At 34.8% G+C, this 15,242-nt stretch overlaps 1 protein-coding gene across 3 annotated transcripts in view; it reads right to left on the reverse strand.

The window, feature by feature from the left end:
- Positions 1 to 15,242, reverse strand: part of Mgat4a (alpha-1,3-mannosyl-glycoprotein 4-beta-N-acetylglucosaminyltransferase a) — a 604,562-nt gene that overhangs the window by 71,705 nt on the left and 517,615 nt on the right. For all 3 annotated transcript variants that reach the window (XM_076179097.1, XM_076179096.1, XM_076179095.1), the window contains one exon: positions 12 to 125. In XM_076179097.1, coding sequence (XP_076035212.1) covers positions 12 to 125 — 114 coding nt within the window. The remainder of the gene's footprint in view (positions 1 to 11; positions 126 to 15,242) is intronic.

Genomic DNA, 15,242 nt, shown 5'->3' on the forward strand with positions numbered 1-15,242 from the left:
CCTTGACATACCTGACACGTTCCATGGGGTCCCCTAATGTCTGGCGCAATTTCTCCATATTTGGGTAGAAGGACATGGGCGGTGATATGACCTCCAGAAGCCCACTGTCCAAATGCTCCGGAAACCTGTAATGTCAAGATACATAACAATGAAAGAGCAAATATTAGAAAAATGGACAAATAGATAGATACAAAGGCAAATAAATAAATACATAAATATATATGAATGAATGAAAAAAAAATAACAAGGTTCAGGACTTGAAAATTTGGTGGGTTTATTTCTATTACTGTGGCTTTACTTTTTTATAGTTTTCCTTCTGTATATATCCCTGCTAGAACCTCTTATGTGGAAATGCAATGAACTAATATTTATCCTACAAGTGAGTGTAAATCATAAGATTTATAATACACACACACACACATATATATATATATTATATATATATATATATTATATATATATATTATATATATATATATATATATATATATATATATATATTATATATATATATATATATATTATGCTGTCAAGTGGTCGAGCGGTCTAAGGCGAGTGTGTCTTGGGAGTTTACTTCCAGATGCAGCGGGTTCGAATCCCGTGCGCTACTGTCAAGGAGATTGTCTGATATATATATATATATATATATGTATATATTATATATATATATATATATATATATATATTACTATTGTTGCCCTCTCTTCTACCGCTCTATTGAACCTGTTCTTTGCACTTCTAAAATTCCACATCGTCCTTTTTCTGATCTGTGGTAGGGGAAGAAAAATGGCACCACCATCATGCCCCCATATTTGTCATTGAAGGCAACTAATTGGGCCAATACGGGGACGATAGCTTCCTATCACTGTAATTTTCTCCTGAAGAGTGAGGGCATAACAGGGCCTAAGAGAACAACCAGAACCTTAGTAACGGTCAGTGAATGTGGATGGATGTGGTATGAATAGGAGCAAAAGGAAAGAGATTGGTGGTATGTGAAAAGAAAGATGGATGTGTTAGTAATATGTGAAACTAAACTGAGAGGGAAAGGGGAGCTGGAGTTTGGAACCATGGTAGGTACGGTGTCAGTAGTGGTGAGTGGGCGAGCAAAGGACAGGTAGCGCATTACCTGTCCGGCAGTAACGCGCCTAGCTCTGTATATATATATATATATATATATATATATATATATATATATATATATATATATACATATATATACATATATATATATATATATATATATAATTTATCTTATTTTATTTATTTATTGCTATTATTATTTATCAGAGCTGGGCGTGTTATTGCTCTGGCGGTAACGCGCCCAGTTCTGGTAACTACATGGTAAATTAGAGACAAGTATCATTAAGGATGATGTGTGTGATGGTGAGACTGAGATAAGAGACATGGGTATTTGTCAGTGTATATGGCCCTGATAGTGAGAAAAGAGAAGGGAATAAAGCATTCTGGGTTGATTCATAAATTGTGTGGAGAGTTTTGGGTAAAATATGAATGTAGTGGGCTGGAGAGATCTTAATGCTGGATAAGACATGAGCCACGAGATGGAGTAGTATGGAGGTATGGGAGGAAGGTTGAAGGAGGGGGGGGGAGAGACGTGCGGATTCCTGAAGAGCATAAGGTAACTTTTCACCACATATGTAAAAAGATGATAAGAAAAATTATAAAGATCCTAATCCGCTCCAGACAAGAATATGCAGAAGTGGCATGCTCACCGCACAAGGTAAGTAATGTATGCAGGATCGAGAGTGCAAAGAACGCAATCAAGATGATTCCCAGCCTTTCACGCAGGTCATACAAGTTCTGGCATCATTCAAGGGTCGAGGAGAGAGAGAGAGAGAGAGAGAAGAAGAGGAGTGGGGAGCTTGTTTACTGTGTTCACCTCCGACCACCGAAAAGGGAGGACAAAATCAGGCCCGGTGCGCTACGAATTGTAGGGAGGGCCCAATTAGAAAACTGATGGCGGGGCCTCTACAAATGTTCAAAATATAATTATGTTTTATCTACAAGTAGTATGGTCTTAGCTAAAAGGCATTAAATGTATTGAAATACAATATGAAAGTTTTACTATTTTTTAATACAAATTAAAATAATTACAGACATATTGCTCAAACACTTCCGCGCGGGGCCTGATTTGATCAAATTTGTCAAATATGCTTAAAACTTGCCCTAGGCAAAATTGAAAGAAAATCTACTGATTTAGAACAAGAGAGCATCGCAAACTGATGAGTTAAAAAAAAAGTGAAGTATGCTCTATATATAGATATGCAGATGCCTGGCATAGCGTTTACTTGTAACTGTAATAGGAATATACAACCACACAATTTAAAGATGATGTTTTGAACATTAACATAGATGAAATAATAATTCTGAATATCCCAACTTTAACAATAACATATGTTTACGGTGAATATGATGCACAACAGTTTCATGAATATTTATATATTTTCAATCTAATCACTGGAGATGATATACTCGTACACTAGGGAAAACTAGAGTATTTTGTGGTGTAATGTTTATCTTTTGCTTTTATTCAAAATTGAACCCAATTTTAGCTGAACATGAAAGAATATATGAAATGATGGTGAAGGAGTTACACTATGTGCGCATATAATCTATAAACTATAGAGTAAAATACAAAAATCAGCAAAGAAGTTGAAGATTTATGACTTCAATTATCTTGGGCAAGTAAGCTTAAGGTTTCGTGCGCCGGAGAAAGTCGTTAGGGTGCCCACCCCTGTCCTAGGAGGTGATACAGTCCAAGCTAGAACTAAAAATTAATTTAAAAAGAAGTATGGTAACAGGTAAATACGGCAGGGTGAGCGTAGTTCCTTCCTTGTATACTACAGTTAATTAAGTAAATAGAGTACTTTTGAGGACTTTGCTGTATGCATCTTTCTAATTTTTTGCGTATGCAGAATTGTGTTTTACACGAATTAGTTTTGCGTATTATATCACTATCTCTTTCTTTGAAAATCGACAGCGATGTGTATATAATTATTCATTACAGAAAACGGGAACGCAAGGAGCCAAAGGGAAAACAGGTTCGTACCAAGATAAACAATCCAGTTTATACGGTATTCATCGACCGGAATAATAGTTGAAATATTTTTATGGTCGATCATTATCATTCTCTGAAAAGGCTACTTTAAGAAACAGACATAATGTAGTCCATACATTTTGAGGTAAGTTGTCCCAGAAATATAGAGTGACTTAATTTCGATCTGTTGAATAAAATATGAGATGGGAACGTGAGATAAGAAAACTTGTCTATGCATCATCACAGGTTATCAAGTATAAATCATTAATCATTCTGAAACTGATAAGGGTTTTGAAAAAATTGTATTAATTTAGAAAAAGCAGGTGTCAGGTCATAATCAATATCACCTTTCACATATTTTTTTCCATATCATTACTTTCATAATTTTGAGTAATATAATTCATACGTTGTATATAATTTTTTCCTCAAGTTTCATTTACGTTTCTTAAAGATTCGTCTGTTCAATTTGTATTCGCTTGGCCCATTTAAGCCATTTGCGTCCACAACAGGTACTTCTGTATATGTATTTGGAAAAAAAAAATGTATTTGTATATTATGTATCTACATGTGTGTATGCTATGTGTATATGTATGTGTGTGTGTGATCTAATAAAAATCTGACTTTTTTTAATTAATTTATTTTCATACTGTAAACGCACGCGCAAGGCAATAATGTATTTTTTGCGTTTTGAGATATTTTCATCAGAGAAATTCTTGTATAAAAATTACAGAAAATCAACGCAATTTTCTTTATAGGTGAGGCCATATTCTGCTTCACGCAAGGGTTCACACACACACACACACCCAGAGATCTGCTAATAATGAGCTCTGAGCTCACTGCCGTAGGGTGGTGTCTGGCTGTCTCGAAAAGAGGCTGCAGCAGATCCGAGGTGAATACACACACACACACACACACACACACACACACAAGGGTCAGTGCTGGCTCCAATCATGTTTGCCATATACATAAACGACATGGATGAAGGAGTTGAATGTTATATGAATTTCTTCGCAGATGACGCAAAAATATTCAAGAAAGTAAGAACAGAAGAGGACTGTGATTCATTACAATCAAACCTGGACAAAATCTAGATGGACTCAAAAGTGGGAAGTGAACTTCAATATCAAGAAGTGTAGCATAATGGAGTTTGGAAAAAGCAAAAACAGAATTTTAAAAAATTCCAAAATTGGCGAAGAAGAAATAAAAAAAGTGAACTCGGAAAGGGACCTTGGAAAACTAACCAGCAAAGACATGACACAGGATAATTATATAAACAAAATAGTCGGTGAAACCTATAACTTATTAAGGTCAATAAAAGTGGCATTTGAATACTTGGATGAAAAAAAATATTAAAAAATATTAGTTACATTGATTAGACCAAAGCTGGAATACGCAGCGACACTAAGGACACCCAGTACTAAAAAGAATATAAGAAAACTAGAAAGAATACAGAGAGCAACAACAAAGTTGGCACCAGCTCTTTCCAATTTAACATACGAACAAAGATTATCGAAATTGGAACTACCAACACTAGAGCAGAGAAGAGAAAGAGGTGATCTACTGACTATATTTAGAATCATGAAAAGAATGGAAATCCTTGACAGGAATGATTTACTAAAAAATTGATAATGGAAAAACAAGAGGTCATGAAAAGAAACTAAAAAAAGATAACTATAGAAGAGATCGGAAAAAGAATAGCTTCCCACAAAGAATGCTGGATATATGAAATAACTTGGACAAAGAAACAGTGTGTGCAAATACTATTCAAGATTTTAAGAAAAAACTTGATGCGGAAAGATACAAAGACTGGTCTCTACGAGCATAGCTCCCTTCCCGTGAAATACAACTAGGTAAATACACACACACACACACACACACACACACACACACACACACACACACACACACACACACACACTTTCAACGAACGGACGGCTTGAAGAACGTTCTGAGGAAAAGTGCAGATTGTGGATCCCAACGCAAAGAGAAGTGCCTTTTTGTATTTAGAGGGTGGGGGAAATTGCTCGTGGGGTAGTGGTAAAGTAGGGAAAGAGGAGAAGGGGAGGGATTGCTGGGAAAATGGAAGGTAATGAGGAAGTAGAGGACTTGGTCCAAACAGACCGCCGTAAAGTAAACAAACGACCACAAGACGAGCTGGAGGACGACGGAATGTCTAATAAGAATGTAAAGATTAGAAGTATAGATAGGAACAATACAGTAGAAAGTGATGAGAATATTTTCAAGGGATTTAAAGAGAGTGGGGGGGACACAAACCCCCCCCCCCGACTGACAAGACTAGAGAAGAAGGTTGATAAGGTGATCGAGGACTTGGAGAGTAGGTTAGGTCATATGAACACCATTTTACAAAGGGTTGAAAGATTGGAAGAACTGGAAAAGGCGAATAAAAACTTAACTGATGAAATAGAAGACCTAAAAAGACAGTTAAGAGAGGTAAAGGTGGAGAATGAGGAATTGAAGAAGAATAGTAAAGAAAACAGAGAAACGATAGCTAAAGAAAGTAAAAATTGGAAGAAAACCCAAGAAGGAAATAAGGTTTCATTCACTGACATAGTCAAACAGCAATTGAAAGAACATACTGAAGACTCAGTTATTAAAGTGATGAGACAAAAGGAGAATATAGTAAGGGATTTAGCAGACAAGAAGAAATGTATAATTATATTAGGAATGGAAGAGAAACACAACACAGATAGAACCACAAGAATCAAAGAGGAAAATGAAAAAGTAAGCCAATTACTAGAATCAGTTCAGGAAGATGAACCAGAAATTATGAAACAAATCGAAGAGAAATTTAGACTCGGAAAGTATAGCACAGACAAGACCAGACCAATTAAGATTAAATTCAAGTCACAAACAACGGCAGAGAATATCTTATCCAAAACAGGGAAACTAGCAACAAGTGAACAATACAAAAAGATATGGATAAAAAGAGAAATGAATAAAGAGGAAAGAGAGGAAGAAAAGCAGAAAAGACTGGAAGCTAAGGCAAAAAACGAGAACAGAACGGAGTCAGAGAAAGAGAGATTCTATTGGAGAGTAGTGAACATGAAACTAAGGAAGTTCGACATACAAAAGAAAAACATAAGGGAAACAGAGAACACAATGGAAGTAGCAGAAAACTAAGAGTGTCTTACACAAATATAGATGGATTAATAACAGGATTGAATGAGCTGAATGATTATTTGAAAGAAAAAGAACCGGACATAATGGGAATTGTAGAAACAAAATTAAAAGGCCCACTACCACCCAACAGTGTAGGACATGATGCATACAATTATTGGATTAGAAACAGAGAGAAAAAGCAAGGGGGTGGAGTTATGTTCCTGACTAAGAAGGATATAAACGTGAAAGGTGTCATATATGGAAAGAATACAGTAGAGATGATTATGATAGAAGTGGAAGACAGAGATAAGAAGAGCAGAAAATTTGTGATCAATTATGTGCCTCCGAAAACAGACTCATGGGAGGAGAGTGAATATAAAAGTATGTTAGAGGACACAAAGATAGCATTAACTAAAATAATGGAAGACGGAGGAAGAATAGTTATGATGGGCGACTTTAATTGCAAAGAAATCTGCTGGGAAGAAATGACAGTAAAGAGTGGTGATGACTCATGGGGAAATGCTCTACTTGAGATGATTACTGACCATTCAATGACACAATGGATACAAGAGAACACTAGGTATAGAAATGAAGAAGAACCATCGAGGCTAGACTTAATAATTACATCTGAACCTAGAATAGTGGACAAGATTGAATATAAAACACCAATAGGTAAAAGTGACCACATATTGATTGAACTGGAACTTAATGAAGAAAAATATATGAAAAGAAATGAACAATATAGAAAAGGAAGAATGATGTATGAAAAAACAAACTTTGATAAAATAAGAGAATTCTTCCAACAAGAAAACTGGGAAGAAATATACAAAGAAGAAACAACAGTGGAAGAGAAATGGAATATTTTGACAAAAATTTACAAAAAAGGAGTGGAAAAGTATGTCCCAAGACAAAAACAAGAAAAAGAATATGTAAAGTGCTGGTACAACAAAAGTTGTAGGGAGTTAAAGGACAAAAGAGACAAAGCCTGGAACAGATGGAAAAAAGACAGAAGACCTGAAAAATGGAAAATATATACTGGTTATAGAAATGAATATGTACAAAAGTGCAGAGAGGAAAAAAGAAAATATGAAAAAGATGTTATAGAAAAGTGTAAAGATCAACCAAAACTATTCTACAGATTTGTAAACAATAAACTGAAAAACAAACAAGACTTAGAGAAATTAAGACAAGGAGGAGTTGAATACACTGAGGAAATGGAAATGGCAGAAATTATGAACAAACAATTTAAATCAGTGTTTACAAGGGAAAATATACAACCTGAAGAGATTGAGTGGAAAGAAAAAGTCCCCCCTATGGAAGAAATAGAAGTAACAAAGAATGAAATATTGACACACTTGGGTAATTTTGATGTCAGAAAATCGCATGGGCCAGATGAAATAGCAAACTGGATTCTGAAAGAATGCAGGAATGAACTGGCAGACAAAATACATAGCATAATAAGCAGTTCCTTAAAAGAAGGAAAAGTTCCAGAAGATTGGAAAAAAGCAAATATAGTACCTATATATAAAGGAGGAAATAAAGAAGAACCTACCAACTATAGACCAGTCTCTCTAACAAGTACAATAGCAAAAATATGTGAAAGAATTATCAAAAGTAGATGGGTAAAATACTTGGAAAAAAACAACGTACTAAATCCAAGGCAATTTGGATTCAGACAAGGACGATCATGCGTCACCAATTTAATATGTTTCTATTCAAGGCTAATAGATATAATACAAGAAAGAGATGGATGGGCTGATTGTGCATTTCTAGACCTAAAAAAAGCTTTTGACAAAGTACCACATAAGAAGTTGCTTAAGAAATTAGAATATGAAGGAGGAATACAAGGTAAATTGCTAAATTGGATGGAAGACTTTTTGCAAGAAAGAAAAATGAGAGTAGTGATAAGAGATCAGCACTCAAAATGGAATGAAGTAATAAGCGGTGTCCCGCAGGGAACAGTTCTGGCCCCAATAATGTTTGCTATATATATTAATGATATGGATGAAGGAATTGAAAGCTATATGAGCTTCTTTGCAGATGATGCAAAATTACTGAAAAGAGTGAAAACTGAAGAAGATTGTGAATCACTACAGAGAGATCTAAATAAAGTACAAGAATGGAGTAGGAAGTGGGAGATGGAGTTCAATACAAAAAAGTGTAGTATAATGGAATTTGGAAAAAGCAAAAACAGAATAACAGGATCATATAATTTGGGAAAAGAAGGAATAAAAAAAGTAGAAAATGAGAAGGACCTGGGAGTCATTGTTATGAATAATATGTCACCTGAGAAACATATAAATAAGATTTTTGGAGAAACTTATAATTTAATAAGAACAATCAAAGTGGCATTTACATACCTGGATGAAGAAATGGTGAGGAAAATCCTAATCACCCTGATAAGACCAAGATTGGAATATGCAGCAACGATATGGTCACCAAGTACAAAAAAATGTATAAAAAAACTTGAAAGAATACAAAGAGCAATTACAAAACTGGCACCAACACTCTCAAAACTATCATATGAAGAGAGACTACAAAAACTTAAACTACAGACACTAGAGCAAAGAAGAGAGAGAGGAGATTTGATAGCTATTTACAGAATCATGAAAGGCATAGAAATTACTGATAGAGAGAATCTGATAAAATGGGATGACAGAAATACAAGAGGACACGGAAAGAAAATAAAAAAAGACAGCTATAGAAGAGATTTTAAAAAGAACAGCTTTCCTCACAGAGCAATAGACAGTTGGAACAAGTTAGATGAGAAAGTGGTGTGTGCAAAAACAATACATGAATTTAAAAATAGTTTAGATAAAATGAGATATGAAGACGGGATCCCACGAGCATAGCTCCCCTTCCCGTAAAATACAACTAGGTAAAAACAACTAGGTAAATACACACACACACACACACACAAGGGTCAGTGCTGGCTCCAATCATGTTTGCCATATACATAAACGACATGGATGAAGGAGTTGAACGTTATATGAATTTCTTCGCAGATGACGCAAAAATATTAAAGAAAGTAAGAACAGAAGAGGACTGTGATTCATTACAATCAAACCTGGACAAAATCTAGAAATGGACTCAAAAGTGGGAAGTGAACTTCAATATCAAGAAGTGTAGCATAATGGAGTTTGGAAAAAGCAAAAACAGAATTTAAAAAAATTCCAAAATTGACGAAGAAGAAATAAAAAAAGTGAACTCGGAAAGGGACCTTGGAAAACTAACCAGCAAAGACATGACACAGGATAATTATATAAACAAAATAGTCGGTGAAACCTATAACCTATTAAGGTCAACAAAAGTGGCATTTGAATACTTGGATGAAAAAAATTATTAAAAAATATTAGTTACATTGATTAGACCAAAGCTGGAATACGCAGCGACACTAAGGACACCCAGTACTAAAAAGAATATAAGAAAACTAGAAAGAATACAGAGAGCAACAACAAAGTTGGCACCAGCTCTTTCCAATTTAACATACGAACAAAGATGATCGAAATTGGAACTACCAACACTAGAGCAGAGAAGAGAAAGAGGTGATCTACTGACTATATTTAGAATCATGAAAAGAATGGAAATCCTTGACAGGAATGATTTACTAAAAAATTGATAATGGAAAAACAAGAGGTCATGAAAAGAAACTAAAAAAAGATAACTATAGAAGAGATCGGAAAAAAGAATAGCTTCCCACAAAGAATGCTGGATATATGAAATAACTTGGACAAAGAAACAGTGTGTGCAAATACTATTCAAGATTTTACGAAAAAACTTGATGCGGAAAGATACAAAGACTGGTCACTACGAGCATAGCTCCCTTCCCGTGAAATACTAGGTAAATACACACACACACACACACACACACACACACACACACACACACACACACACACACACTTTCAACGAACGGACGGCTTGAAGAACGTTCTGAAGAAAAGTGCAGATTGTGGATCCCAACGCAAAGAGAAGTGCCTTTTTGTATTTACTGGGTGGGGGTAATTTGCTGGTGGGGTTGTGGTAAAGTATGGAAAGTGGAGATGGGGTGGGATTGCTGGGAAAATGGAAGGTAATGAGGAAGTAGAGGACTTGGTCCAAACAGACCGCCGTAAAGTAAACAAACGACCACAAGACGAGCTGGAGGACGACGGAATGTCTAATAAGAATGTAAAGATTAGAAGTATAGATAGGAACAATACAGTAGAAAGTGATGAGAATATTTTCAAGGGATTTAAAGAGAGTGGGGGGGACACAAACCCCCCCCCGACTGACAAGACTAGAGAAGAAGGTTGATAAGGTGATCGAGGACTTGGAGAGTAGGTTAGGTCATATGAACACCATTTTACAAAGGGTTGAAAGATTGGAAGAACTGGAAAAGGCGAATAAAAACTTAACTGATGAAATAGAAGACCTAAAAAGACAGTTAAGAGAGGTAAAGGTGGAGAATGAGGAATTGAAGAAGAATAGTAAAGAAAACAGAGAAACGATAGCTAAAGAAAGTAAAAATTGGAAGAAAACCCAAGAAGGAAATAAGGTTTCATTCACTGACATAGTCAAACAGCAATTGAAAGAACATACTGAAGACTCAGTTATTAAAGTGATGAGACAAAAGGAGAATATAGTAAGGGATTTAGCAGACAAGAAGAAATGTATAATTATATTAGGAATGGAAGAGAAACACAACACAGATAGAACCACAAGAATCAAAGAGGAAAATGAAAAAGTAAGCCAATTACTAGAATCAGTTCAGGAAGATGAACCAGAAATTATGAAACAAATCGAAGAGAAATTTAGACTCGGAAAGTATAGCACAGACAAGACCAGACCAATTAAGATTAAATTCAAGTCACAAACAACGGCAGAGAATATCTTATCCAAAACAGGGAAACTAGCAACAAGTGAACAATACAAAAAGATATGGATAAAAAGAGAAATGAATAAAGAGGAAAGAGAGGAAGAAAAGCAGAAAAGACTGGAAGCTAAGGCAAAAAAACGAGAACAGAACGGAGTCAGAGAAAGAGAGATTCTATTGGAGAGTAGTGAACATGAAACTAAGGAAGTTCGACATACAAAAGAAAAACATAAGGGAAACAGAGAACACAATGGAAGTAGCAGAAAACTAAGAGTGTCTTACACAAATATAGATGGATTAATAACAGGATTGAATGAGCTGAATGATTATTTGAAAGAAAAAGAACCGGACATAATGGGAATTGTAGAAACAAAATTAAAAGGCCCACTACCACCCAACAGTGTAGGACATGATGCATACAATTATTGGATTAGAAACAGAGAGAAAAAGCAAGGGGGTGGAGTTATGTTCCTGACTAAGAAGGATATAAACGTGAAAGGTGTCATATATGGAAAGAATACAGTAGAGATGATTATGATAGAAGTGGAAGACAGAGATAAGAAGAGCAGAAAATTTGTGATCAATTATGTGCCTTCGAAAACAGACTCATGGGAGGAGAGTGAATATAAAAGTATGTTAGAGGACACAAAGATAGCATTAACTAAAATAATGGAAGACGGAGGAAGAATAGTTATGATGGGCGACTTTAATTGCAAAGAAATCTGCTGGGAAGAAATGACAGTAAAGAGTGGTGATGACTCATGGGGAAATGCTCTACTTGAGATGATTACTGACCATTCAATGACACAATGGATACAAGAGAACACTAGGTATAGAAATGAAGAAGAACCATCGAGGCTAGACTTAATAATTACATCTGAACCTAGAATAGTGGACAAGATTGAATATAAAACACCAATAGGTAAAAGTGACCACATATTGATTGAACTGGAACTTAATGAAGAAAAATATATCAAAAGAAATGAACAATATAGAAAAGGAAGAATGATGTATGAAAAAACAAACTTTGATAAAATAAGAGAATTCTTCCAACAAGAAAACTGGGAAGAAATATACAAAGAAGAAACATCAGTGGAAGAGAAATGGAATATTTTGACAAAAATTTACAAAAAAGGAGTGGAAAAGTATGTCCCAAGACAAAAACAAGAAAAAGAATATGTAAAATGCTGGTACAACAAAAGTTGTAGGGAGTTAAAAGACAAAAGAGACAAAGCCTGGACCAGATGGAAAAAAGACAGAAGACCTGAAAAATGGAAAATATATACTGGTTATAGAAATGAATATGTACAAAAGTGCAGAGAGGAAAAAAGAAAATATGAAAAAGATGTTATAGAAAAGTGTAAAGATCAACCAAAACTATTCTACAGATTTGTAAACAATAAACTGAAAAACAAACAAGACTTGGAGAAATTAAGACAAGGAGGAGTTGAATACACTGAGGAAATGGAAATGGCAGAAATTATGAACAAACAATTTAAATCAGTGTTTACAAGGGAAAATATACAACCTGAAGAGATTGAGTGGAAAGAAAAAGTCCCCCCTATGGAAGAAATAGAAGTAACAAAGAATGAAATATTGACACACTTGGGTAATTTTGATGTCAGAAAATCGCATGGGCCAGATGAAATAGCAAACTGGATTCTGAAAGAATGCAGGAATGAACTGGCAGACAAAATACATAGCATAATAAGCAGTTCCTTAAAAGAAGGAAAAGTTCCAGAAGATTGGAAAAAAGCAAATATAGTATCTATATATAAAGGAGGAAATAAAGAAGAACCTACCAACTATAGACCAGTCTCTCTAACAAGTACAATAGCAAAAATTTGTGAAAGAATTATCAAAAGTAGATGGGTAAAATACTTGGAAAAAAACAACGTACTAAATCCAAGGCAATTTGGATTCAGACAAGGACGATCATGCGTCACCAATTTAATATGTTTCTATTCAAGGCTAATAGATATAATACAAGAAAGAGATGGATGGGCTGATTGTGCATTTCTAGACCTAAAAAAAGCTTTTGACAAAGTACCACATAAGAAGTTGCTTAAGAAATTAGAATATGAAGGAGGAATACAAGGTAAATTGCTAAATTGGATGGAAGACTTTTTGCAAGAAAGAAAAATGAGAGTAGTGATAAGAGATCAGCACTCAAAATGGAATGAAGTAATAAGCGGTGTCCCGCAGGGAACAGTTCTGGCCCCAATAATGTTTGCTATATATATTAATGATATGGATGAAGGAATTGAAAGCTATATGAGCTTCTTTGCAGATGATGCAAAACTACTGAAAAGAGTGAAAACTGAAGAAGATTGTGAATCACTACAGAGTGATCTAAATAAAGTACAAGAATGGAGTAGGAAGTGGGAGATGGAGTTCAATACCAAAAAGTGTAGTATAATGGAATTTGGAAAAAGCAAAAACAGAATAACAGGATCATATAATTTGGGAGAAGAAGGAATAAAAAAAATAGAAAATGAGAAGGACCTGGGAGTCATTGTTATGAATAATATGTCACCTGAGAAACATATAAATAAGATTTTTGGAGAAACTTATAATTTAATAAGAACAATCAAAGTGGCATTTACATACCTGGATGAAGAAATGGTGAGGAAAATCCTAATCACCCTGATAAGACCAAGATTGGAATATGCAGCAACGATATGGTCACCAAGTACAAAAAAATGTATAAAAAAACTTGAAAGAATACAAAGAGCAATCACAAAACTGGCACCAACACTCTCAAAACTATCATATGAAGAGAGACTACAAAAACTTAAACTACAGACACTAGAGCAAAGAAGAGAGAGAGGAGATTTGATAGCTATTTACAGAATCATGAAAGGCATAGAAATTACTGATAGAGAGAATCTGATAAAATGGGATGACAGAAATACAAGAGGACACGGAAAGAAAATAAAAAAAGACAGCTATAGAAGAGATTTGAAAAAGAACAGCTTTCCTCACAGAGTAATAGACAGTTGGAACAAGTTAGATGAGAAAGTGGTGTGTGCAAAAACAATACATGAATTTAAAAATAGTTTAGATAAAATGAGATATGAAGACGGGACCCCACGAGCATAGCTCCCCTTCCCGTAAAATACAACTAGGTAAATACAACTAGGTAAATACACACACACACAAACTCCGATAGGAAAGAGTGACCATGTAATGATAGAATTTGAGTTGAAAGAGCAAATGGATCAAAGCAGAAATGAAAAACATAGAATAGGAAGACTAATGTACAACAACAAAATTTTGAGAAACTCAAAAAATGATTTCGCAACGCGAACTGGGAAAAAAATCCTAAATGAAGAAACAGGGATGGAAGAGAAATGGAATATACTAAAAGAAATTTATAATGAGGGAGTGAATAAATACGTACCTAAAAAAAAAAAAGAAAGAACACATAAAAAGCTGGTACAACAAAAAATGTAGTGAGGCTACGGATAAAAGAGACAAAGCTTGGAGGAAATGGAAAAAAAAGACAAGAAAACAAGCAAATGGCTAATGTACATGAACCTAAAAAATGATTATGTAAAAATACGCAGAGATGAAGAGAGAAACTACGAAAAAAATAATAGAAAAATGAAAGGAAGAACCCAAACTATTTTACAGATATGTAAATGGCAAACTGAAGAATAAACAAGAAATAGAAAAGCTGCGCCAGGGTAAGTACGAATATACAGAACTGGAAATGGCTGAAATTATGAACAACCACTTCAAATCAGTATTCACAATAGAAAACTCACCTAACTGTGAGGAAATAGAGAGATATCCCCCTCAATGAAAGAAATAATTGTAACACAGAAGGAAATCAGCGACCAAATCAAAACCCTTGATGTCAGAAAATCACATGGTCCAGACGGAATTGCAAATTGGATACTGAAAGAATGCATGGAGGAATTAACAGATAAAATATACAATATAATTAAATTCTCACTTCAAGAAGGAAAGGTGCCACAGGACTGGAAGAATACAAACATTGTACCGATTTATAAGGGAGGAAACAAGGAAGATCCATCAAATTACAGACCGGTCTCCCTGACAAGCACAGTAGCAAAAATTTGTGAAAAGGTCATCAAAAATAGATGGGTTAAACATTTGGAAGAAAAAACTATACTGAATCCAAATCAATTTGGATTCAGACAAGGAAGATCATGTACAACAAACTTGATCTGCTTCTACTCGAGA

This window comes from Oratosquilla oratoria, chromosome 42, assembly GCF_046742065.1.
Source record: "Oratosquilla oratoria isolate Oo_2021 chromosome 42, ASM4674206v1, whole genome shotgun sequence".
NCBI classification, from domain to species: Eukaryota; Metazoa; Arthropoda; class Malacostraca; order Stomatopoda; family Squillidae; genus Oratosquilla; species Oratosquilla oratoria.